This window comes from Hermetia illucens, chromosome 3 (assembly GCF_905115235.1).
Source record: "Hermetia illucens chromosome 3, iHerIll2.2.curated.20191125, whole genome shotgun sequence".
NCBI classification, from domain to species: Eukaryota; Metazoa; Arthropoda; class Insecta; order Diptera; family Stratiomyidae; genus Hermetia; species Hermetia illucens.
In genome coordinates this window covers 78,528,273-78,554,212 of record NC_051851.1, presented here as the reverse complement: position 1 = coordinate 78,554,212, position 25,940 = coordinate 78,528,273, and the positions used below count along the sequence as shown (strand labels likewise).

At 42.2% G+C, this 25,940-nt stretch overlaps 1 protein-coding gene across 1 annotated transcript; it reads right to left on the bottom strand.

Moving 5' to 3' along the window:
- Nucleotides 1–10,260: 10,260 nt before the first annotated feature.
- Nucleotides 10,261–19,031, bottom strand: LOC119650730 (high affinity copper uptake protein 1). The gene is made up of 2 exons (XM_038053757.1): nucleotides 18,461–19,031; nucleotides 10,261–11,150 (listed from the first exon to the last, which is right to left on the bottom strand). Exons 1-2 carry the CDS (start codon nucleotides 18,488–18,490, stop codon nucleotides 10,710–10,712), a joined length of 471 nt encoding a protein of 156 aa, XP_037909685.1. The 5' UTR covers nucleotides 18,491–19,031; the 3' UTR covers nucleotides 10,261–10,709.
- Nucleotides 19,032–25,940: the final 6,909 nt, after the last annotated feature.

Genomic DNA, 25,940 nt, shown 5'->3' with positions numbered 1-25,940 from the left:
CGGTGCCATAACAGTACAGCCAGAAATGAGATGGTCCAACGTCTCTAACGCCGAACCACACATTCTGCACTGGTCGTTCTCCACCCGTTCTTTCATGATGAGCTTTTTATAAGCTCGGGTGGCGACCACGCCATCCTGAATGGCACACATGAACCCCTCCGTCTCAGCAAAGAGCTCCCCAGCACACAGCCATCTGTTCGACAGATGCAAATCGACAAATGGCTGCCAAAGACAATTCACGTGTTTACCGTGCATTGCCTTCGACTTCCATTCCTCGATCCGCTCTTGGTCCGACTTCACCCCACTCAGAGGATTGAAAGATCGATCCTTCAAGTTAAGCGGAGTCAGTCCACAGTCTGCCTTACAGACAGCCGCATGCAAGGGACTCGCCTGCTCTTTGCTGTAAAAATAAGCGCGCAGCGAGTCGACTTGGCGATGATGTTGTGCCGCCACGTCAACCACGCCCCTACCTCCGATGTCACGAGGCAGGTTCATCCGCTCCACGGCAGACTTTGGGTGATGCATTCGGAATTTGGACATAGTTGTCCGTATCCGCCGCTGGACGTTTTCCAGGTCGGTCTTCGTCCACGGCAATATTCCGAATGCATAAGCCAGTGAAGGGATAGCGAATACATTCAACGCGCTTATTTTATTCTTCCCCGAGAGATGCGATTTCAGCACCAGCTTTACACGTCGCAGGAATTCGGACAGCAGAGCTTCCTTCAGATCACCAACTCGAGCATGGGTTCCTTGCAGAATTCCTAGGTACTTGTAGAAGTCTGTCTCGGTCATAGCTTCGATGTGGAGGTCACCAATGCTATGTCCGGCATGCGGCTCGTGATGACCTTTACGGATGGCTTGGATTCGACATTTGTCTAATCCAAACTCCATCCGAATATCACGGCTGAACATGTCTATTATTCTCAACAGACTTCTAAGATGGTTGTCAGTACCAGCATACAGCTTGATGTCATCTAGGTACATCAAGTGTGTCAGTTCGCACTTAGCACGTAGGCCATATTTTATTGCAAAACCATGCCCTCTAGCATCATTCAGTAGCCATGAAAGGGGGTTCAGTGCCATACAAAACCAAAGAGGACTCAATGAATCCCCCTGGAAGATGCCCCTCCGTATACGGATGGGCTCTGAGGTATTAGCACCCTCAGATGTACGGACCGATAAGGTGGTATGCCACCCTTCCATGACTGTCGCCAAAAACTTTATTAGTTTCGGATCAATGCGATACAGATGCAGGATGTCGATTAGCCAGGTATGCGGAACGCTATCAAAAGCCTTGGCATAATCGATATAGCAACTGAAGAGGTTTCTTTGGCCTCTAGTTGCTTGTCCTACAACTACCGAGTCGATAATGAGTTGCTCTTTGCAACCCCTTGACCCAACTCGGCAGCCCTTCTGCTCCTCGGATAGAATGTTGTTGGTCTCGAGGTGCGCATTGATCCTTCCACTAATAATGGACGTGATGAATTTGTAGAGGGTTGGTAAGCAAGTGATCGGTCTTGTGTCTGCGGGGTCCTGCACCGTGTCCTTCTTAGGGATAAGGTAGGTAATCCCCGCAGTGAGGAAAGGTGGAAATTCCTCCGGCCGACTCATGACCTCATTTATACTGCGTGCCAACCGACTGTGTACGCTGGTAAATTTCTTATACCAGAAATTCTGCACCCGATCCAGACCTGGGCCCCTCCAGTTCTTCGAGCTGTTTATGGCTCGTCGAACTTCCTCTTCGGTAACATCCGCGAAATTCATGCCAGGTGTATTGACATGGCGGGTGCCTTCGGCGGTGATCCACTCAGCATGCTCAGCATGCTGGGCAGGTAACCCCCAAAGTCCACCCCAATACTCTTTCGCTTCCGTCACCGAGAACTGTATTGTCTGGGCGCTCTGTTGGGATTCGTTGAGAGATCTGAAAAAGCTCCGCTGGTTCCTCGCGTATGTTGCATTCTGGACACGTCTGGAATAACTTTCGCCATACCGTCGTAACCGACTGCATATGACAGAAAGTTTCTGTTTTAGTGTGTCCAGAATTTCAACTACGGGTGTCTCACAGGGGATGGCATAGTTCCGGTAAACCCTCTGCACTTTATTTCTCACCCGTCGGCTGGCATTGCCAGTGCTGATCTGAATCAGTCTAGCAATGTCCTGCCTTAGTGAGTCCCGCCGACGTTCCAGACGAATTTTCCATGGTGGATCTCTTTTGTCACTCAAACCAATAACGCGAAAGCGAATCTTCTGACCGTGCAATCTGATAGCCGCAACTGCACCACAATACACAAGTGATTGTAGTTGCAGCAGCGACATATCAGCACACAGTCGAGACGCAATCTCATCATTGATTTGAGATAGAATTCCCGGAGTTGCTGGAGATGCATAGAGCCTGGGAATACCTGGTCTATGCAAAGGATCCATATCCGAGAATTCTATACACGCTCTTTGGAATTCGTCCCGAATTTCAGCGGAAACCTCAGCTGGACGGTGGAGAAGAGTGCTTCGGCGAGTACTGAACCTGTTGCCTGCAGTGCGGCGTGGTGTTGTTGATGCCGCCGCCTCTGCCCCCATCGACTCTCGGTCACCAGTTTCCCCGATGACTTCAAGTCGAACACGTTCCCTGATGGTGGCCGGGATTGTGTCACTGCGAGTGATGAAGCGGTACTGGTCTGCGACTCGCTGCACAGTCACGTGCGCGAATTGCGGGAAACGCTCGACGAATCTCTGGTGCAACAAGGGGCGGTAAGATGTTGTACCCGCCCCCGCCGTTATTTCGTAGTAGGAGCGGATGATGAAGAGGTTCATTTCTTCAGTCCATTTCATCCGCTTCCTACGCGAACCTGCTGAAGTGGTCGCCACAGATTGTGGCGAAACAGCTGCAGCAGGCGGAGCTGTGCTCCTGGTCGTCGTGGCGCCTAGACGTCGAACCGCCCCACGACTAGCGGTTTCGACGCCGTGCTGTCCATTACGAGAGCCCGACCCAGTCACCAAGTCAGACGACTCCCGCCGGTTATCCGTACCGGACCTCAAATTTCTCCTTCTTCTCATTTTTTGGTGGTGCATTTTATCCCTAGCTGCCAGGTGTGTAGATAGCTTCCTTAGTGAGTAATCTGCAAGACTGCAAAGTTCCTGCACTTTCCTCACCTACCCCCTGAGACGCTGCGGTGGCGTACAGCCATTCAGACTGAAGCTATCTATCCCTCCTCCTTTCACAACCGGGCTTGGGACCGGCTTCGGCGGAGTTATTATTATTATAAATAATGTAAGCTGCTTTCGGTTTCACCTCCGAATGAATGGAGGGAGGAGCCATGCTCGATGCATGTACATATTTCTCATCGCTCCTCAACCGAACCTTTGAATCCTACTTTCAGCCGCTAGACGATGTATTCATACATCAAAATGAAATATATATTGTGGGTGCGTAAATCCAGTAAACCCAATTTGGTGGTAGTCTCCAAGTCTTACTTCCCTCTCAGAGCTTTCTACAAGATTTCCGATATAGTTCCTAGATAAGACGAGCGTTGCCGAGTTGGAATCATCAAAGAAACACTGCAGTTTCGATATCCCCTCAGCCACGTGATTGTTTAACTTTAGTTTAGGTACCGGAAGCGATTTTTACCCGAAGCGGTTTGTCTAAAGGTGGTGCACGACTTTTCCGCCTTAACACCGATGGGAACCTAGTGTCATAAAGAGTCTACTTCTGCTGATCCGTTAACTACTGGGTCCCATTGGACTGATTCCCAGTTGAATATCTAGAAGTCCGAAAATCTAGACGAAGGGTCTCTATCCAATAGCGGGGTTGCACCTCGCTGTTGGTTGGACCGTTACGATCGAAGTTGAGTCATTGTTTCCTTTTCTTCTAGTCATGTTTATTTTTGATAAAGATTCCACGATAAAATGACGTAAATTTTGCCTGCCCCTAGCTGAGATTATAAGTGATCTATCCGTGCCTTCTCTATACCCAAACATTAATGTCAGGAATCTCTATGCCCCTTTCCAGTCGCCCCTCTCTCACTTCCAAGATAATCCTTACGCAATACTTGCTAGCACTATCCCTTTTTACGTCCTGTGTTCTGCCAAGCTACAAATATGATAACACCAATGTTTGATGTGACTCTACAGAAGCCGCTGGCTCGGCATACCCTACAACTTGCATTGCCGAAGCTGCGGAGAAGGAAGGGAAACCCTCATGCACTTTCTCTGCGACTGCCCAGCCCTGGCTAGAGTCTCTGGGTAAACCATTCTTTGGGGACCTCAGAGAGATTTCTAGCTGCAGGGTCGGAGAGCTGCTTTCCTTCGTGAATGCTACGGGCTGGCTCTGAAGATCCGAGCCGGCTCGACTCGGCCTCCCTGCTTCCATAACAACAGCCACGGTCTTATGAGTTTGTGGCATCAGAACGGCGCACCAAAGCGCTAATTCGGCTCCTCGGAGCGGCCACTGATACCTACCTACGTACCCCTACAAAAGCCAAATTATCGATGTGATGCCGCACCTCAGTACAAGGTTCATCCCGAAATACTAGTATTTACGAATTAAAAAATGTTACTACCGACAAAACCGTGTCTATAATTGTATTTATTGTTACTTTACTCGCGGCGTATGTCTATATAGTAATGTATAGTGGTGGCTGGACGAAAAGAAAACCTTATCCACAGGCCTGTTTCAAACAACAGCCAGCTTAGAGCTTGAAGCCCGTGACTTAGTTGATTCGCATTCTGCTACGAATCTGTAACAATTCCCTTGTTTCTGCGGGTATTACTACCCTGTCCGTCCGCTTACATGATTGGATCTGTCTTTCTGAAGGATTCGTGCGAAAACTTGGGTCATTATAACTCACTGAATGGTTCCCTGCGGTTTAACATAGAGTAGCATGAAGCAATTCCGCTTACTCCGCCGCATAACTAGTGTCCCTTGCAGATATTCTTTTCCACTTCCTGGTCAATGCTACTTACCATTTAGTACGGTGTCGCCAACCAACGGTCAGATAATTCACTATTCCACCAGCAATTGCTGGTGCTGCTGATTATTATTTATATCATCTCGATATTGGTGAGTAGCAAGCCGACGCGATGCGCTCTTTCATGTGGAGGACATGCCCCTCCCTCGACGGCCGCCATTAGCAGAGCCAGTTCCTTACTTTCATCGCTCCGTCTCCGCATTTCCACGGTTGGCCAGGTCTTATAACATTCTTTTAGGACGTGGACGATAACTTCACCCACAAAAGAAGTAAAGGAACTTTTGGCAGGGGCAGCTGGGTCGCGGGGATATCCCATATTGCATTTGGGAGGCCAGCGCTTCATTTCTTTGCGTTCATTATCTGATGATCCATTTCGAGAATCAAAATATCACCACGAGCGAATAAGAAAAAACAAATTTTTATTAAAAAAAAAAAAAGTCAAGCGACGACGGCTTTACGGTTTCTTACTAGGGCAGAGGCAAATCGTCAGACGCTACCTCACCTCTGCCCTGGGATCAGCGTGACCGTAGCGGCTCGCAGGTGTTGAATGCTCCTTTATATAATTCGTAAAACACGACATGCCTACGAATTATATTGAGCGCAAATCCGCCTTATTGACCGTAAAGCCGTCGTCGCTTGACTTTTTTTTTTTAAAAGTTTGGGTGCAACCCCTAGGCGAGGGGTCCGTGGACCAGAAAAGAAGGAGTAAGTTGCTCCTCAATTGGTCCGGTCCTGCATTAAGTTGATGCGGACTTAGGACCCCCTTCATTCTTAAAACGAAAATTTTTATTAGTTCAAATAACACCCTGTATTCTTGATATAAGAATCAAATCGATGTTTTGTAGTTCGCAGAAATATAGTGCCAGCTCGGCAGTTAGAAACGAACAGTTTTAACCAATTCCAATTTCTTATAATTTCTAATTTTCAAGCGTTTTTCATCATCATCAACGGCGCAACAACCGGTATCCGGTCTAGATCTGCCTTAATAAGGAACTCCGCACATCCCGGTTTTGCGCCGAGGTTCACCAATTTGATATCCCTAAAAGCTGTCTAACGTCCTGACCTACGCCATCGCTCCATCTTAGGCAGGGTCTGCCTCGTCTTCTTTTTCTATCATAGATATTGCCCTATAAGGGCTTTCCGGGTGGGATCATTCTCATCCATACGGATTTTATCCACAACCGTCATGGTATCGCTCATAGATTTCGTCGGGGGCCAAAAATTGTTCGGAGGATTCTTCTCTCGAACGCGGCCAAGAGTTCGGAATTCTTCTTGCTAAGAACCCAAGTCTCCGAGGAATACATGAGGACTGGCAAGATCATTGTCTAGTACAGTAAGAGCTTTGATCCTATGGTGAGACGTTTCGAGCGGAAAAGGTTTTGTAAGCTGAAATAGGCTCTGCAACATTACTCGGTATGAGGCATTCTTCCATTCCGTTGCTAGTTTACATCCATCGTCAAACCAGCCGTTCCGACTCCTTTTGCGGTTGGGGCCAAGTATATTTGTGGGCGTATCAATGATAACTTTCTTCAGGTGGTTGTGAAGATCATTTATTGATGCTTTATCTCCAGGTCCTCTGTTGACTGCGGTTATTACGGCATCCATTTCCCTCTTATAGGTGTCACGGAGGGCTGTGTTGTGGATGGCTTCGGTGTTGTGAATGGCTTCAGTGTTAACTTTCACCTGATTGTCAGAGGGGATTTTGGGTGGTGTTGTTATTTGAGCTCGGAGCACCATGCCAACAAGATAGTGATCCGAGTCTATATTGGCCCCCCTATATGTTCTGACATTCATCAAGGCTGAGAGGTGGCGGCGTTCGATCAACACGTGGTCAATTTGGTTGAAACTGATCCCGTCTGGAGAGACCCGTGTATTTTTGTGGACCGCTTTCTGCGCAAACCAGGTACTTCCAACAACCATTTCGTGTGACACTGCTAATTGAATAATCCGCAGTCCGTTATCATTTGTATTTTGGTGGAAGTTATGGCATATCATATCTGGGACAGGCTACGAGGGTTCGTTCTACTGCCTCGCAGAAGGTATCCTTCTCCGACTCTGCAGTCTCCTCTGTAGGGGCGTGAACGTTAATTAGGCTTATGTTTCTAAACTTGCCTCGCAAGCGCAGAGTGCATAGCCGTTCGCTTATGTTTTCAAAGCGGATAACAGCAGATTTCATTTTTTGGCTGACTAAGAAACCTACTCCGAGCACATTGTTTACTGGATGGAAACTATAATATATGGTGTAGCGGCGCTTCTCCAGGAAACCGGTCCCTATCCAACGCATCTCCTGTAACACTGTTACATCAGCCTTATATTGGAACAGGGTACCGGCTAGCTGCTCCTCAGCTTCACAGGGAGCGCACGTTCCATGAGAAAATGTGCAAATCGCTATTCCGTTGTCGTTGCCGGGTTCGTCGTTGTGTAATCCGTTCAGTCCGAGGCTCCTGTTGTGGCTTCGTAACAAGTGGTTTTCCGTGTACGGTCTCCAGCCCTACCCAACCGCCAACCTGGAGAACCAGTTGGTACAGTTTGTCCCGTTTTTAGGCGCGGGAGACTTGCCTTCATCCTTCTCCGTCTGCAGCTTTTCGTTAAGAAAGAGCTCCCAGCGGTTACCACGTGGAGGTAGATAGAACGCTGGTTGTTGTCGCAAAGCATCTCCAAGATGCTGAGTTATACTCAAGCGAGGCAATCAGTGCTGTTACAATTTGGCTAAAGAGGTCTGGTCTGACGCTTGCGGAGGAAAAAACGGAAGCGGTCCTCATCACTAAGTGCCGGAAGAAAAATTACGCCTGTATTAGAATCGGGAATCATGTCATCACTTCCAACCATCAAATACTTGGGGGTGGTGATAGACAGGAAGCTTGGCTATAAGCAACATGTACGGTATGTTTTTGCGACAAATCATCAACTGCAAGCATGGCCCTGGCAAGGATGGTGCTGAACGTGGGAGGGCCACGGCATAGCTCTAGGTTGCTTATAGCCAGGGTGGTGACCACGATATGCAACCCCAGTTTGGAGGGAGACGTTGCGAATTTCAGGGAACGCTACCAAACTGACTTCAGTTTACAGGAGGACAGCCCTGAGGGTATGCTCTGCCTTCAGGACTGTCTCAGATGATGCAGCATTCGTCATCTCTGGAATGATGCCGATTGACATCTTCGCTGATGAGTTGGCAAACATATACAATGCGAAGCCAACCTCTTCCTCATCGCGAACAAAGAAGACTGAAAGGGAGCGATCCAAAAATAGATAGAAAGAGCGGTGGGCACGCTCGGAAAAGGGTCCGTGGACTCGCGGGCTCATTCCTGCCATCAGGTATTGGAGGAGGAGTGGTTGGAGAGACGACACGATTAATTATAATCTCACCCAGTTTCTCACGGGGCATGGAGGATACCTCCAATACCTTCGCAGGTTTAAATTGGAGACCTCACCCGACTGTCCAAATTGCGATGGAGTCCCAACATGTATTCTTCCACTGTCCGAGATTTGTGGAAGAAAGGAGGAGACTCTAGGAGAGGCGCTGGTACCAGAAAATCTGGTGCCGAAAATGCTAGCACATCAAGAGAATTGGGATGCGGTCAACTGTCTGATCGCATTTATTCAAAATAAACTGCGAAAAGCAGAGGAGAGGAGAAAAACGCGGTCACGTGCGCCGCGTATAGAAGAAAGGTGACTAAGGTAGAGTGAGCTGACTCCGCCGCGTGATGTAATACCTTATAGTGGTTCGGCGGGCATGGAGGGAGTCGGGGGTGGTTTTAGTGGGTAAAAATCCCACACGCTGGTGTGTCCAGACCAGTGTTTTTTGAAGATTTCCGCCTCCTCAAAAAAAAGACAGACAGACATTGACCCGATTTTACCACGAAAACCAATTCCCTCAACTATTCGCTTCCTAAAACAGTGATAATCGCCCACTCGAAAGGAAATGTAGAGTAGTCCTCTATACAGGTCGTCACTCCAATGTCCAATACATATGTATATTCCGCCTAAGAAACGGCCAGCGCCATTCCTAATCTACATCCTTCTCCATTCTAAGACATGTCTCCTCGCCTTTCTTCTCCTCCCACCAAGTATTATAAATCATATCACATCAACCATTGCTTCAGGTGCCACATATCACCGGCATCTCCACTTCAAGTGAAGTTCTACTACGTTAGGTTCCTTACGTTTAACCATAAATTAAGATAGCTGCTTCTGTTAGGTTAAGTATGCTTTAAGTGTGATTTTCACTATTAAAAATAAAGTGTAGTTTCTGCGAATGATGTTTTTTCAAAAACGAATCAGTTTTAAAAAGATTTTGTTTTGTTAAGCTAAGCTTTATTAATTACAACTTCCTAGAAACTCTAAGAGAACACACATATTGGATTTCAAATCAATGCTACATTTCACAGATACTACTGTCCGATATTCACAGATGTGAATTTTTTGGGCTATCCGCATATTGAGATGTTTTTTCTGCTGTTTCTCGGTGTCGAATTGCAAAAGAACATGCGCTTGGATATTAATCACTTTTCTCGTCATCCTTCGCATTTTTTGTGTCATTTGCAATATACAGACGTATGTATGTACACATGTCAAATGAATGTGCCTTTAACACAGAAATGTCCGTCCAACGTCGACATATTCGATATATGAACATACTTTTGGGCGGACACTCTTCCAATCCGTTTCAGATCATTTTACAGCAGTCAAAGATTTATCTTTTCTTGACATTCCGCCGATGTCCAGCATGGGTATAGTCATACTATGTGATTTTCCAACCAAATCCTATTTGCATTTCATGGATCAAAGTAACATTTGATCAGGCATGAAAAAAATGCATATTCTGTGAGAACATCGAAATGCGTGTGTGCAAGTAAATGTGTAAACGCATGTGAACATTTGATATACGCAAACGAAAACACTGAAAAACTTATCTGAATGAGAAGCGATAGATATAGTAACTTCTTTCAACCACAGTCTCACTAGCAGTCATTTTTATCACGTTTTACTACGTACCATTAAAATATTCGCAACCACTTGGCAAAGGATCCCGTACCTTCCCACCAATTCGAGAATTTAATGTTTTTTCACAATAAAGTCAAAGCCGCCGAAAATTTTAGTGCAGTCCCATTTCCTGCAGAAGGAAGCCTTCAGCCAAATATCATATTGCAACGGATTGAAATTTAGGTTTTTATATGAGATACTAAACAGTCGACGCAAAAACGGGTATGAATATGGTGCGGCGGCTCCTTTTTGATGGCTGCATCTCATATTCTCCAATGAAGAGTTTGAACAAGGGAAAATTCAAAAGCCAATTATGTTACTTAACGTAAGCATGCAAATTTTATTAAAATTCTTAGAAATTCTATGAAAATTGTTTGGAATACGGTTATCTGCCATCTTATATTCTATTTCTTGTAAAACTTGTTTGCATTCTAGTACGAACATTGATAAATATAATCGCCTTATTCATACTTAATTTATCACTACAATGGGAGTTACTTAATGTTAATTAACAATAACAAGCATGGGAGTATTTGAATCTTTCACAACAAAATTGTTAACATATTGTATAAAGAAAACTGAGTTTACTAACTATCCACCATTACATGTAAAACCGAGAAAACGGTTCTAAAGCGTTTTGGTTGCGGAATTTACTGGGCCCTTACCATCTTATCATTATGGAGAAAACTCCACGAAAGAGCGGGAATCGGAGCGATGCTTAGTCTTACGAATACCAAACAAAGCAAGCCCTTAAATGAGCTTAGCTTAGTAGCAGCACTCACTTCCGCCCGCCTTGTTTTTCTTGATCCAGCCAAAGCAGAAATAACCGGCACCTGCCCCAAGTATAATCGCCAACCACAGCCAATAATTGCATAGCATAATGATCATCATCAATGCATAGGAAATGGTTACTTGAATCATATGTAATAGAGTCTGGATTACATGCGGCCAATTAAACATTTGTTGGAGAACAGTCCGCTGCCTTGGGGCTGCACAACATTCCGTAGACCCGCTATGGTTCTCCTTCGACAAAAGCACCGATTTTTCAGCTTCCATATTCTTCATATGGAGCCAATCTCGTACGAATTTCAAGCCTTCATATGCGAATGTTATTATAGCAATTGCAATGCAGGACCCCACGAACTTTGGAACTGTATAAGCTTGCCAACTGTCCCATAGGATCTTTTCGCAGGCACGGGCGTGGAACTGAAATAATAGAATTTAAAATAAATAACTAAAAATATTACAAGTAGTATGTATATATATTAACTAAGAAGAAGACACGATTTTTGTAGGGGTATTTAAGGTGGGAAGCCACATTAAAAGCTTTTCAAAATCGATTTTTGTTATTGTATAGATCGTTAAGCTAACAATGACAGAAACGCTGCAAATTTCAAATCAGATGAGAGTTATCACTGAAGCCATCCACAACACAACCCTCCGCGACATCTATAAGAGGGAAATGGATGCCGAAATAACCGCAATCAAAAGAGGACCTGCAGATGAAGCAAGAACCTTATCATTGATACGGCCACAAAGGTACTTGACCCCAGCCGAAAAAGGAGTCGGTACGGCTGGTTTGACGTATTCCTTCAGATTTTATGAGTGTAGAACCGAACACTTATAGGGTACAGACGCAGGCTCGAGCGCACAGTATGTAGGTAACCACTCTAAGCTCTCACGTAATCTTATCGCGGTATGTAAATAGCGTATTCATGGATATTTAGGGTCAGTCTTAACGGAACCTTCTACGAGCACGTTTATATTTGTTGTAATTGTATTTGGTTTGTAATTAAGAGCTGGAAATGTTTTTCTCAAAATGACTTTTTTTCACATCTGCGGGAATTCTAACTCAAAAAGTATAGAACTGACATTCCAAATTTTGCAGGTGTGATTCTTTATAAAATTAAGAAAAAGATAAACTAACCTCTGGGATGATATCTTATTTTTAAGGGCTTTTTTGCATTCTTATTTTAAAAATGGTGAACATTTTTCCAACAGCTGCGCATTTTTTCATTATTTTCGCCTGTATTGAGGTTCTTATTCTTAGAAAATAATGTAAAATACTGTAAAACTTACCCACATAATCATTACTTATTACGTACTTATTGTCATTTCCAATTGCACAATATTTTCTCGCATACAGTATTTTACAATAAGTTAGTAATGTAAAAGTGAAATGGGAGGCGACACACGTCTCGCAATTGGAGAAATCTTAATCTGGCTTAAATTATCCTCAGCCCAGAACAAAGGGTTTCCAGTTGATTTCTAAAAAATATAGTAACTACTATTAATCTTTTTTGAGAAGATATTGGTATGGAGGAATGTCAGGACCTAGACAACGTATAGTGACAGCTTCGAGATTTTTTTTGATTTTTCAGTTCTGATAAGAGGTCCTTCAAAGAGATGATCACTTGCCAGTCCCCACACCCCGTATTTTGCATCAAATGTTAGAACTAACCAGCATTGGAAAGTAATAATCGAGATCTTTCATTTGATACCCTACATGACTATAATTGTTGCAAAAAAAATTAAATATCCCTATTGCATGTATTTATTTATTATTAACGAACAATAAACAGATTGAACTCCAGTTACTTATTGACCTTAGGAGGAGAGGAAAGCAAGAGCCTTAACCTATGCTTAAAACTACTTAAAAGGACAAGGTTAAGGAACGAAAGTGTTGTGTGTTATAGGTTTGACAAAGTCTAGGAATCAGGGAATGGAAATAAAGTTCAAGCTTCGCGAAGGGCACTTTGATAATATCTGCGTTGGATGTATTATAAAACGCAGGATGGCAGGTGATATCTATAGAGGCGAAGCAGTTCATCAGACCCGAGAAAAGTTTAAAAATGTATGATACATAAATCTTGATAGGTTCTACGCTGTTGAAGGAAGGGGAGGGGAGGTCAATGATAAGACAATTAAAAAAGACCCGAGCGCCAGAGGGAGGGGGGGGCGGGAGAAACAACAGGAAAAGCAAAAGAGACGCGACAGGATCGGTTGGAAAGGTAAAAGGGATGCACTTTCTGTCGTAAATTTAGACATTTGGTGGTAAAGTTGGTAAAATCGAGCAAGTTGCAGGCAGTGGACCTATGTGTTGCTCTTTCACTATGAGGTGGCCAAAGTGTCCAGACGTTCAAGTGATAAACTTCTCCGAAGTATCCATGCCTCTACTGGAGGGAGTACCAACCTTCTCATAGTCGTTTATATTCTAATTCATCTTTGGACAATGAACTTATATATTCCCATGTATATATATGCATACAATTACTGCACCGGTATATACCGACCTTTCGAAGGAAGCTGAAGTCTTTACAATTTTTCGTTTTCGAAATTTTTAATTCAGAAAATTGGGCTAGTTATGACGGTTGGAAGTGTCTCTTCCCTTAAGAGGGTAACGTTTCTAAACATTTTTCGCATTTTTTTAGTTGATTTTTTGAATGAAGAACCTTTTAAGTATATTGTGAGATGAGATAAAGAAGATAGATACAGCGTAGACTCGTGGTTCGAATGGTAAAAAGGGGCAGCTGCTAATGCATTGGATTCATTCAAACGCTCTTTCCAAGGATGTTTTGGATTCCATTAAGCCTATTTATTAAGATCTGAGGAAAAATGCCCTCCTGCAGCGATGTGTCGAAATTTTACAGTTTACGATTTTACGCAGAACAACAATGAGAGTTCGAACCAACAAATCTGGAAATTCTCACCAAAGCACTTAATTGGAGGCTTTGTCATCATTGAGGTTGCAGCAACCAAGCGCCCATGAATAGGCGCGAGCGGAGCCGGGAGCTGAAAAATGAATTAAAGAAAGTAGCATTCGTCGTAGACTGGAGCAAAAAGGGACTTTGGACATAGTGGATGATAGCAGAATCCAAAATTTTTAGTCTTAAAAACTTTAAAGCGTTTTTCCCACAACTCACGTTTTCAAAATCGGTGCCCTTCATAACTTCAAAATTACTCCACGGATCCTTCTCAAATTTTGAACACTATTTCTGCACATGATTTACGAGGTAGCGCTAGAGAGTTTCTTTTCAAATTTATTAATATTTTTGATTTTGCAATAAAAAACTAGCCGATTTTTTTTCCGCAAAAATTTCGAAAAGCCATCCCATTTTACTTGGGGAAATTGATCATCTAATGAAAGATTTTTTACTCTTTGCTTTCAGATAATGCAGCACCGTGTTATGAGAGGCACCGCAATTCTACTTTTTTCGGAGATGCTTCCGAATAATTGCTGCCATTGCTTTATTTTTTAATATTTCTTCATGAAAATATTTTACCAAATATTCTTCGAATGCCATACCTTAATATACCATTAGTTTTAATAAATAGATTTTATCTATGTCGTTCCAAAAAAATTGACAAAATTGTGCTTTGCTTTGCCTATATGTGGGCCTAGTAAAATTAGAAAAGGTATATCCCGCCTCCAAAGCTAACCTGCCTCTATATAACAGATACTAAGGTGAGTACACCCAGCATTGCCCAGAAGACGCTGGTGCATTTGCTACTCTGGGATCTTATAATAGTGAACTTGAATTGAACCAGTAAGAAATGGCGGGCGGTGTGCGTGTTCCGTCCAGTATATGGGGGGAGCTGAACTTTACAGGCAAATGAGTGGCGAACAAATCAATCTCAACCATTGCAATAAAAATCACAACCTTCTGCCACCAGCCATTCGAGGATCACTCGGCGTATTCGAGAATCGGATATAGACGTGACGGTAAGCTACAACCTTATTAGGTTTAGAAATGCCATGACATAAACTTGTAGAAAACAAGCCATACAAGAAAGAACGCCGTTTCCGAAAGCCGGTTTTCTCAAGTCAAAAACCAACGAGTCCTTATCTACAGCTACCACATTCCTCCTAGTGCAATATAACACAATACCTTTTGCGGAGCTAGATAGAGATCGTACTACCCAAGGTTATATGTGTGCGATCTTCCGAGATACGATGATTGACCTTTATACCTTAGTACCTCATTAGTAATAGGGATAGATAGATCTACATCCACAGCGACCACCAGCCCAACTTTCTCGATATTCGAATTATGAAAGCGAAAACCAGAAATTCTTTGGAACAAAATACTTGGATAGTCATAGCCCGGCGTGAACACCGATTTGAGAAATCAGGACGTCAGCATTGAACTGAAACAATCAAAACGCCACAGAAAAAAACCGAACCTCTAAGAACAAGAAGACTTTGTCAAAAAACAAAAAACAAGCTGGAGGATCGTGAGCAAGAGGAAGAATACTGGGCTCTTCGAAGTAGCGAAGGGCGTACACTGTTACATTATTAAATCACAAATCGTGGGGCTATTCCTCGTCAAGACTCCATGAAGAGCGGAAGTATTGCTCCACCTACTGCAGCTTTCTTGGTCGTAATCTATCTTGACCAGTTTAGCAGGTTTGCGTAGCCAATGAATGAAATGGACGGGATGGACAGACATCTTTATCATTCGCTCATACTAGAAAGTTAAAACGGTAGTGAAACATCATACAAAGCAGGAAGTTGCAAACCGACACCGAACATCACCTACAGCATTACCAATGGTTAAGAGTTAATAAGAATATATGATATATAATAAGAACACTGTCTGGAATTTGAGAATAGAATTCAGAAATGGATCTAGACAATCCCCGACCCCATGCATTACAGTAACTCCGAAATAGTAGCTTGCAATGATTGGCTGTCAACATTGGGATGATATGTCGCTAAAGTAAGTACAGTCGTTTGTGAATTGCAGTGTAGTTGAAGCTGTTTAACATTTCTGTCATAATGAGTCGGCTGCGACGCTATGGCGAAAGTCATACCAGACATGATCAAAGTACAACGTACAAGAAGAACCAGCAGAGCTTTTTCAGATCACTCAACGAATTGCATCGAAGCATCCAGGTAATGCAGTTTTCCGAACCATTCACAAAATAATATTAAGTTTGATTGTGGAGGTTATCCACCCAGGATGCTGGGGATGTTAAGCGGATAACTACCGAAAACACCCGCGTGTTATTATTCCGGATATGAATTTTGCAGATATTACTAAAGAGGAGATTCATCGAGCCATAAACAGTTCGAAGAAATGGAGGGGCCCTAGTCTTGATCGTATGCATTTGGTACTTAATTAGACGGAGGATTTTCCATCCGTCCTCTTTACGGGATTATTTGCCTTCTTCGAAAAAGGGCAGCATAATAACTCAAAGCCCACCCCCATTTTCCAAAGGAATTTATTGAACCCTTTTTAGTTTTATATGGCACTAAAACCACTTTCTGTTGCACATAATTTATATGTTCAGCCATGATATTCGAATGGAATTTATGTTTAGACAAATGACGAATACAAGCCATCCTCAACGGTCATCACAAGTTACATTTCGAACATAGCATTAGTGGCCTCCACATCCGGGAAAAATAAAATAAGCGAATTAAATATGTTCACTATTACTGGTATATTCTTTTCGAATATTACCATATACTAAGAGCGATCTGAAAAACGTTCAGAGGAGGATACGGAGTAGCATGACCGACTTCCGAATGCCTCACTCAAATTATGCAACGAAGCGGATGAACTTGCCCCGTGGCATCGGAGATGGAGGTGTGATTCACTTTGCAGCACAACATCATCACCAATTCGACTTACTCCGAGTTAATTTGTATTGTAACGGGCAGCGAGTCCCTTCAATCCAGCTGTTTACCGGCCGATTCCGCGTAACTTGAGGGATCGATCTTTCGATCCTTTAAGTAGGTGGGAGTCGAGGCAAGAGCGGATCGGTAAAATGCAGATGCCTCTGTGCAGATGACTCTGTAAGAAGATTCTTCCAGGATTCCAAACTCCAGCCGTTAATAATTAAGGAAAATTTAAATTCCTTGAGAGGCAGCCAATTGAGAAACCAGATACTAGGGCGCAAATGGATCTAAAAAAAGAAGATGAGAAAGGAATAGTGGTCTTGGGAGTGAAATACGCCCTGAGAATGCCCCCAAACCACCCCTAACTCGTGCATCAAAGAGAACTACTACTACTACTAAAACAAACATCCTGTTTTATAGCCAGGCAGAAAGTATTGCATTACCTCAAACCAACTCTAAATTGGTTATGCTGGCAAAACGGAGACCTCGTAATAATCGCAATGGCATAGTTCACTATCCAACTTTGGTTGGACATACAAGTATGCAGTATGGGACCACAAAACCCGAACCTACACAAATTACCTATCCACCCCTCAATTGAATCCACAACAACATTGGCAACCACCTATTGAGTACTTGGGTACGTGAGAATCCTAGAGTTGCATTTTTTCAAAGATTTTCTAACTAACAGTTTTGTTGAACTGCATTCGGGAGGGGAGAGTGTTTAAAGTAGTGCATGTTTCTCATCATCCTGTAGTTGGGGCCGTAAATGGCTTAACTAACTACATTCCATCTTTGCTATAAAAATTCAAAAAGTATGGAACCAAATACATATGTAAAGTGAATACATTATGAAAGTCTAATAGTAATCAAACAATATATGTAAAGCTGGATAATTAAATATAATATATGCTGGATTTTATGGGTTCCATCTTTAAGGTCTACATTAGTAAATATGGAACATAGAAAACAATTGCCAGTAAAAGGCCAAACGACTTAAAGAATCTTTAAGACCTCGTAATGAAGTGTGGCTTGAAGGTCTCTATCAGTTTCAGATACATATGTACATGTAAACTTTTAGTGTAAGACTTCTCACTATACCTATATTTTCTGATATATATGTATGTAAATGTGACCGTAGAAGTCGGTTGCTGTTCTCTCTTTTGGAGCATTTGAATATAGGAAACGAACAGATGAATGAACAAATAAACAATGAAAGCATGAAGGGAAAAAGTAGATTAAATTCATAGTCTTGCTTGATTATAAAGATAAAATCTGGACTAGCCTACGTTATCAGAACAGATAAGTTACACTTCGAAATGTTAGACTGAATTTTTCGGCCTAATTGAATCAAAGTAAGTTCAAAGAACTTTATCAAAACTATGTGTTTTTAAAGTTTAGTCATGGTTATAATGACACAAGCTAAGTGCATAAATTAGATGCATTATTAGTATCTTTTGCAATGAACCGAAAACTAACAAACGGACATAAATTAATGTTTTGGGGCCATTACAATGACTTTAAAACACTTTGAACGTGAAAATCTAATCTCATTCATAGAATATCAGTAAGATTGGGTTTGAGTGTGGAATGTGCACTAAATCAATCTATGAAAAAAACTGTTCGGAGCCATTTAAGATGCTATGTAGGTATAGGGGAAGATGCAAAGGAAATTTTGAGATCATGTATGTTTAAACTTTGTTATAGAGGAACGAATCACCAATTATATAAAATGGCTTATGAAATATTTAGCACTTGATTTTATTGTTTAAAGAATTAAGGGGAAAATTTACAACAAATCACCACCCAGGATCATTAAGCCCAAATCTATTATATTTGCTGGAATAAATGAAAATGATTAAGAAAATCTGCGGATCACTTATGTACTTACATACATGTTCATCCTACAAGGACTGTCCATTTTGTGAATAGTTTTAAGCGGTAATGTTCCAACCAATCGTTTCTACTGTTTAAGTTCAATATACAAACTTACTGACGGTCAAACAATATTTTAAGGAATGTATAAACTGTTCACAGCCTTTTATACGGCAATAGTGCACATACTTGGCTCTAAGCCGCCCAAACTGATATGGAATTATTAAATTAAACTGGTAACTGAATCAGTATTACAATTATGAATTATCACTTTGTCTATGTAATTTATCTCATTTCTTATCTAGGTAATTTGTCACAGACGAATAACGCACTCAGGTGGCTATATAGTCGTTGTTGTCTACGAACAGTCCACACTGAGTCCACAAATGAGTGTCTGAAAGAATTTATTTTTGTTTCTTAAATCCATATCGGTAGCTGATTTACTTTCTTGCCAATTTCACATATACAGATAAAGATCTCATAATAAAAATTGTATATAATATTAAGTAGTCATTGTTAATTATTATATATGACTTGGGACCAACATTTCACTTTGAGTTTTCAATTGAAAATAACTTGAGGATTGTTGTTACCCCCGGAGCTCATCGAGTTCAAGTTGGTTCGGTGTGCAAAGTTGCAAAATCACTATATGAACCCACCTGAAGAAAAACGTGTGCAAAATTCAATTCGAATCGAATTTCGAAAATATTGGTGCCGGGTGCACATTATCGGTATGAAACACTTTATCATTTCCAGTACGCATTATCAAAACGCCAGTTGCTTCACAACTACCCATCAAACAAGAGGCTCCAAACATTACCTATGGAACCTCTCCAAAATCAACTATTGACTTTTCATCCTTGGGGAAATACGAAGACCTAATATAATATACCTACCTACCTACCTAATATACCTGACCTAATGACCTTAAGCTTAGGTGCAGGCATGCGCCTTAGTTCATCCAAGAAGCTGGTTCTGGTATAATAAAGTGATGTTGCCCATTCTTGTTCTCGATAGCTGCGCTTAAAAATGATCCTCTAATCGTTTGTTTGTGATATTGTCTGTAAGGAGCTATCTGATAACTTTTAAAGATGAACTAAGCCCAAACTGCAAGCCACTTAAAAGTTATAATTTCCTTTCCCAGAGTCGACAAGAGTTGGCCGATGCATTTCAAGATCAAGGAAAATTTGTATAAACAGTTTAGCCAACAACGCATTCGGTGAACCTTTCTCCTTCTCAAGGGACTGCTTAGGGAAAAGTGCTGCGTAACGGAGCACAATCTGGACGAGACTCTGAATCTCATCTCCGGTCCACATATTTACCAAGCCTTAAGAAAAAGTCACAAGCGCGTGGATAGGGTGCTTAGCTTAGTTGCTACCACTTGTAGGCGATCTTCTGCATCCACACGGTTGCCAAACCTCTAAAAACCATCGTATTGCAAACGTGTGGATAGTGTGTTTGGCTTGGTAGCTAGCGCTTGGTGCCGATCCGACGAAGTGTCAGTTTTTCGCACAAATCAAAGGATGTGCGAGATGAAGGACCGGTGTGAATTGCAGTTTGTGACCGAACCTTGTGGAAGTTTGGTCTTGCCCAACAAGAAACAAATGCATCCAAAAAAATATTTTCTCTTTATTTTCCAGAAAGCTCAAGTGCGAAAACAGAAACAAAAGAATAAAAATGCATATGCGCATGTATTTCCACCAAGCTTCCTATAGAGGAATTTTGAAGCATCATTCGCTCACAGATTCCTTTAAGATCAATTGCCATTAATTCTAAATGAATCTCTAAGGAAGTTCTGCATTTGGTTCCCGCTGGGTTGCGGCAAGCGGCAAACATGTTCAGCCCGTTTAATGCTAGCCACATACTTGCAAGCAAGTTGTCAAGTAAGTTGTTGGTTACAAGGAGATTGCACGTTTGTCGACAAATTGCCGTTGCAGCGAGATTAGACGATTAGGTTACAGCAACCGTAACTTGCCCACACACGTCTAATCTGGCGCCAACCAACAACTTGCTTTTGAACTTGGTTGCACGTCTATGACTAATGTAACGCATTTGTTTACGATGACGATATTGATATGGAAAATCAAGGTAAATATTTATGAAAGGTTTGGTTTGCGGCAGGTGGGAAGCGTGTAGACCCGGTATTAGATCCAGCCCGTGGATTTCAAGAAAGATAGCACCCTACAATTAGAGTTTTCTGAGCGTTGGTTGTCTGCTTCAATCTAGAGCTGGAAAAGAAACGCATGAGGATCTTCCCTTTTTCGCCGCAGTTTCGTTAGTTCGTCTATAGGGATGCTGACATGACATTGTCCCCTTTTAGATAGTGCTCTGTGACAATCTTTGTGATACTTTAGATACATCGCCAGTTTTCTACTCCGCCCTAGTTAGGAATCCCGTGGTAAAGTTTCTGCTGAAGTCCAGCCTGCATGTAGGGTAATCAGTTTTGGATCCTATAACATGCAGGAATATGTTGAAAGACTCCGTTGCAAAAAAAAACGCGATTTTTCAGATCCTACCAATTTAGTCCTGTTGTACTTCCTACACAACAAGATGTGTACATTCATAAAACCATTTACCAGCAGAGCCCTCATTTCTCCCACAGATTCACTTTTTCTAGCACCCTCTCTAATATCGGCGGGAAATTTCCCTGATACTAATATCACGACATGGTCAGCATACCTTCAATCTGACAATTTTTCTTGCCTATTAGTCAAAGTTTCGAAAATGCGACGCCACCCTGGAGCGTCCCCCTTTTCGCGATCCTGGTCGAATGGCTGCCCCCGATTGGATTGACTTATAATAATAATAATAATCGTTCGCGCAACAATCCATATTGGATCAGGGCCTTGAAGTGTGTTAGAGCACTTCATTCAAGACCGTAACGGTACACTTCAGTACACTGTAGGAGGCAATGTGGTCAACATTGCGCTCGCCCGAGATTATTATCCTGATTTGACTCAGGTACTCAGTTACAGCTGAGTCGACTGGTATCCGAAGTCAAGTCACGATACAAATCCCACTGCCACCAGCGAGATTTGAACTGCGGCCTTCCGTATGACAACCCAGTGTTCTAACCACTGAGCTTTTCGGATTGACTTATCCTGGTTTTTAATGCGTAAGACACCTCTCCAATCTTATTTTATTTGAAGCATCTTAGCTGGCTTTGGTGTTAACATTACTGAGTGCTACTTGCATGTATGTCCAAGAAGGCTACTAATATATTTGGCTTGTGATTTAATGTCGGTTCAGTACTACTAAATACTGCGTTGACAGTTGAAAATATGCAATTCTTCCGTAATCATCCTTACGTGGATGACAGGATACGCTGTAAAGTTTTCAACACAAGAGGGGTGAAATTGATTTAAAATCCTTCACGGGTTCATAGTCACGAACGCCCTCCCTCGGTATAAAAACTATAGCACGCATATCCAGGTGTGTGGTACGTGCTCAAATACCATACAACTCCAGTGAATGTTTACCCGGCATGAAATAAGCCTATTGCCTGGACTACAGGATTTATATGCTGAAAACCTCTTTATTGCCCAACTGATTTTTTCCTTTGGGAAATCCTTCTAATATTTTCTGGCAACCGGGACTGCCTGACCTCGAAACGAGGTTTTAGCCCACAAGCGTCTTTGCTCCCGAGAAAATGTGCCTGAAGAACAGCTCCAAAATTTCGCCAAAAGATCCGACCGGCAATCATCCGATTTTTTAAGATTTCACAGAATTGCTAATGGTTTGAATGTTTTGACAATAGTCCAGGCAAGCATGGCTAACAGGATTTATACTTATTGCAAATGTTGAAAACCTTAGTAATTTTCCTTAGGTTGGACAGATTTGTCCTCTGAGCCTTTGAGTCCGCTTGGTCTATGATATAAATGTTACCAGTAGAAGTACTTTTGCCCTGATAACTTGACCTCTTCCACAAATCAGTCCTCCTAAATGATTTCGTAACCTTTAATTTAAGGTTGAGATTAAAAACTATTCAACTATGATTCGATAATGATCTCTGATTTGTGACAGTTCTCAACTCTCCAAGGAGCTCCCCAGCCTTCACAAATCTCTCAGTAAACACCGATACGTTAGTACTAATAATATAATCGAAAAGAGATTCGTGCTGCCCAACAGTGTGTGCTTTGCACTGGCATCGCAGCCCACCACCAAGTTGAAACCGTACTTTGATGAAAAAATCTAACTTTGATAAAAAACCGGGCTTGCCACAATACATACTTTGCGTATGCTCTAAAAGTAAACCTGTCCTTTCGTGCAAGTCATCACATCTTTCAATATCATGGCGTTTTTGAACCGACTTCTATGTAAATTGTAGATGACGTCGCGTTGTTCGCAAAATACCAACTTCCACAGTAAGTTATTCCACTTTATGTCCAACTTAATGAGTTATTGGGGGGGTTATATCAACGAAACCGGTACAGCGAAAGTTTCCCTATTCAACTTTTCAGTCATTCTGTTATTCAGCAAAATATGATATCGCCAAATATTAACTTCATTTCCGTTTCTGTTGAAAAGTACCTAAATAATACTGAAAAATGAAAAGAAATACTTAGGTACTGCTGAACTTAAAAAGACACTAAATTGAGTACTTTTGGTATTAAAAAGATAGCACTGTCTAGAGCTCCTTTGTCTCAATATATCGTGCTATCCACTCAACAGCAACAGCGGTACCTGAAGATGATGCCAGGCCACTTCGGTGAAGGGCTACGAAGAACGTGCGCTGTTAAATGGCCGCTATTGTCTTGCTTTTACAATCTGCAAGTGCTTTTCTTCATCCTTTTCTTCCCGCTCATTGGGCGACCACTTTATTCTTGATAATCTTTCCCAGACTATCAATACTTTTCTGCCACTTTTTCTTAAAACGGACTTCAGCGACTTACGACTGGCACTCGTTACGCCTATTTTGACGATAGTAGTTTCCCAGTTGGAAAGTCATAATATTTTTAAAATAGAGTTCAAATTAAGACTAGTGAATATTCCGTGAAAGAAAATCACCCGAGTTAATTCGGTCACCAGTCTAAAGGTCTTAAATAAAACCAATCCGACCAAAAACACTCTTAACCTGTCAGAAGGCAGGTTCCAGCAGTCACCACGAGAAGTTGCTACTTGTTTGCTATGCAACCTCAACCTGAAAGATATCTGCAACTGAAAGTTCCATGCACTTTTCGCAACAAGGCGTTAGGTACCAATTCGAATTTTCGTAGAATCCCTTGAACGACAAGCGTTCACCCTTTTATGACCGTATACCAGTAACTCTTCGCCTTAGCATTACGAAAAAATGTCACTAAAGACGCTAAAACGTGTTCATAAATACAATGATATTATCAACTATGCTTCTTGATTCTCCCTCATTCAAGCTTCCATTATCCTATTCAACTTTTTTGTCTCAGAATTGAGGGAGCCCTAAATTCGTATCCAGACGACGACCGGTCCAGTCCAGGTGTCAATTTACCCCCGTTCATTATCAAGTAGATCCGGAGTCAGGACTCTGTCAATCCTAAGCCAAAAATTAGTTCTGCTTCGGCCGGCGTGTTACGGAGGCAGTATAGTAGGCAAACCAAAACGGTAATCGAAAAACCGCAATCGAGGGTATTTTACATCCCGTACAAAGGAAGCCTCTGCGGTACCGGATAATCTATCAGGGTAAGAGGCCTTACATGCCTATCGAGGTCACTTGGCAGTTAGACATTGCATTGAGATTACATATGGACCGATTAATAAAAATAAATAAGAAAAACCAAACAGAAAAAGAACGACAAGTCAGGACCAAGTCTACTTCTAAATGCCGAAGGAGACGGAACAATCCAATTTATATAAACAGTTCAAGTTAAGACAAAATTGCGACCCCTACCTACAAAGAAAAAGCAGTAGAATCTAACCAAATTCAGAAACAAAAGAGGACTATAGAATGAGCAAGGGAAAGACAACCGCATTATCAAATTCATAGCATGCTAATCCCAAGCCCAGGAGGGTTTGAGGCAACGTATTTTGTACTATTTTCTGTAAAACAAAAATAAATTGCTGAAATGAGGGAAAGAGATAAATAAAGTATATGAAAGTTGGAGTTATTCCGTTATGCTAAATCCTACCTGATTTCTCTTGGTGACAGGCCCAGCGATATGCCAACCAAGAAAATGCATCTAATTTCTTTTAAAACAAAATGATCCTGTTCAGTCATATGCCTCAGAAAAATACTAAGACCTCGCTCTTGTCGTGAAATGAGCAAGGGTTCTTGATACATAGACGGCGTCAGGATGTATGTAAATTAGTCCAAACAAAACAAATACGTATCTGCACGCTAAATGTTGGCACCCTTAATGGAAAAAGCGAGGAATTCGCAAGACCTCTTCGAAAAAGGCGCATTGATATTTACGCTTTACAAGAAACCTGATTGTCTGGTGTCAAAAACTGTGAACTACAACACCAACGCGATAAAAGTGGCTACAGACTTCTCCATTTTGGTAGCCCACACACTCTATACATTGATAACATTGCGCTCTCTGAAGGTTTCCGAGGTGGAAAGCACAAAGCTGGAACCTGACAAGCTCAGTGAATTCTTCAATCGGGTTATTCAGGAAGGTAGAGATGGTGACTGGCAAGAAAGTACCACAGTTCCAATGAGGAAAAAGAAAGGTAGTCCAGTAGAATGTTCAAATTATCGTCCGATCCGGTTACTGCCCCATACAATGAAGATTTTTGAACGCATTCTTGACAACCGTATTCACGAAGTCGTTCAAATAACCATGAATCAAGCTGCTACATCCGCCCTCTCAACATTGCATTTCTGGATCTGGAGAAAGCGTTTGACCGTGTTCCACACGAACTCATCTGGTATGCTCTACGACAGCACCTTGTGGCAGAAGAACTCGTGCGCTGGGTTAAATTGCTCTACCATGATCCAAAAAGTAAAGTTCGGAGTGTGGCGCCTGTTCCAAACGGCTTCGTGTTCCCGCCGGTGTTTATCAAGAAAGTACCCTCTCACCCCTTCTCTTTGTTTTTGGTTTGGATACCGTCACACGGAAATCCAATGTCCAGTGCCTTATACACTACTTTATGCAGGTGATGTTTTCCTAGCGTCTAATAGCAAAAATGATCTCGAGAAGCTTGTCTAAAAATAGAGCAATCGCCTCATGCAATGCGGTCTCAGATTAAATCTGAATAAAATTGAATCTCTATAGACCGATCCCTATGAAATAGGCAATGGCCGCGTGTACAATTTTACCCTGGCTATGCTATCATAGGCGGCTTTAAAGTCATTGAAAAGATGGTGAAACTGATGGCGATATTCCGGCATTTTTAACATCGCTTGCCGCACAGAGAAAATCTGATCTGCTGCTGATTTGCCTGGAGTGAAGCCTCTTTGGCATGGGCCAATGATGAGAATATATTATAGATGGTACCCAGCAACATGATACCTCTATAATTGCTGCACTGCGTGATATCCCCTTTTTTATGTATGGGACAGATAATGCCTCTTTGCCAGT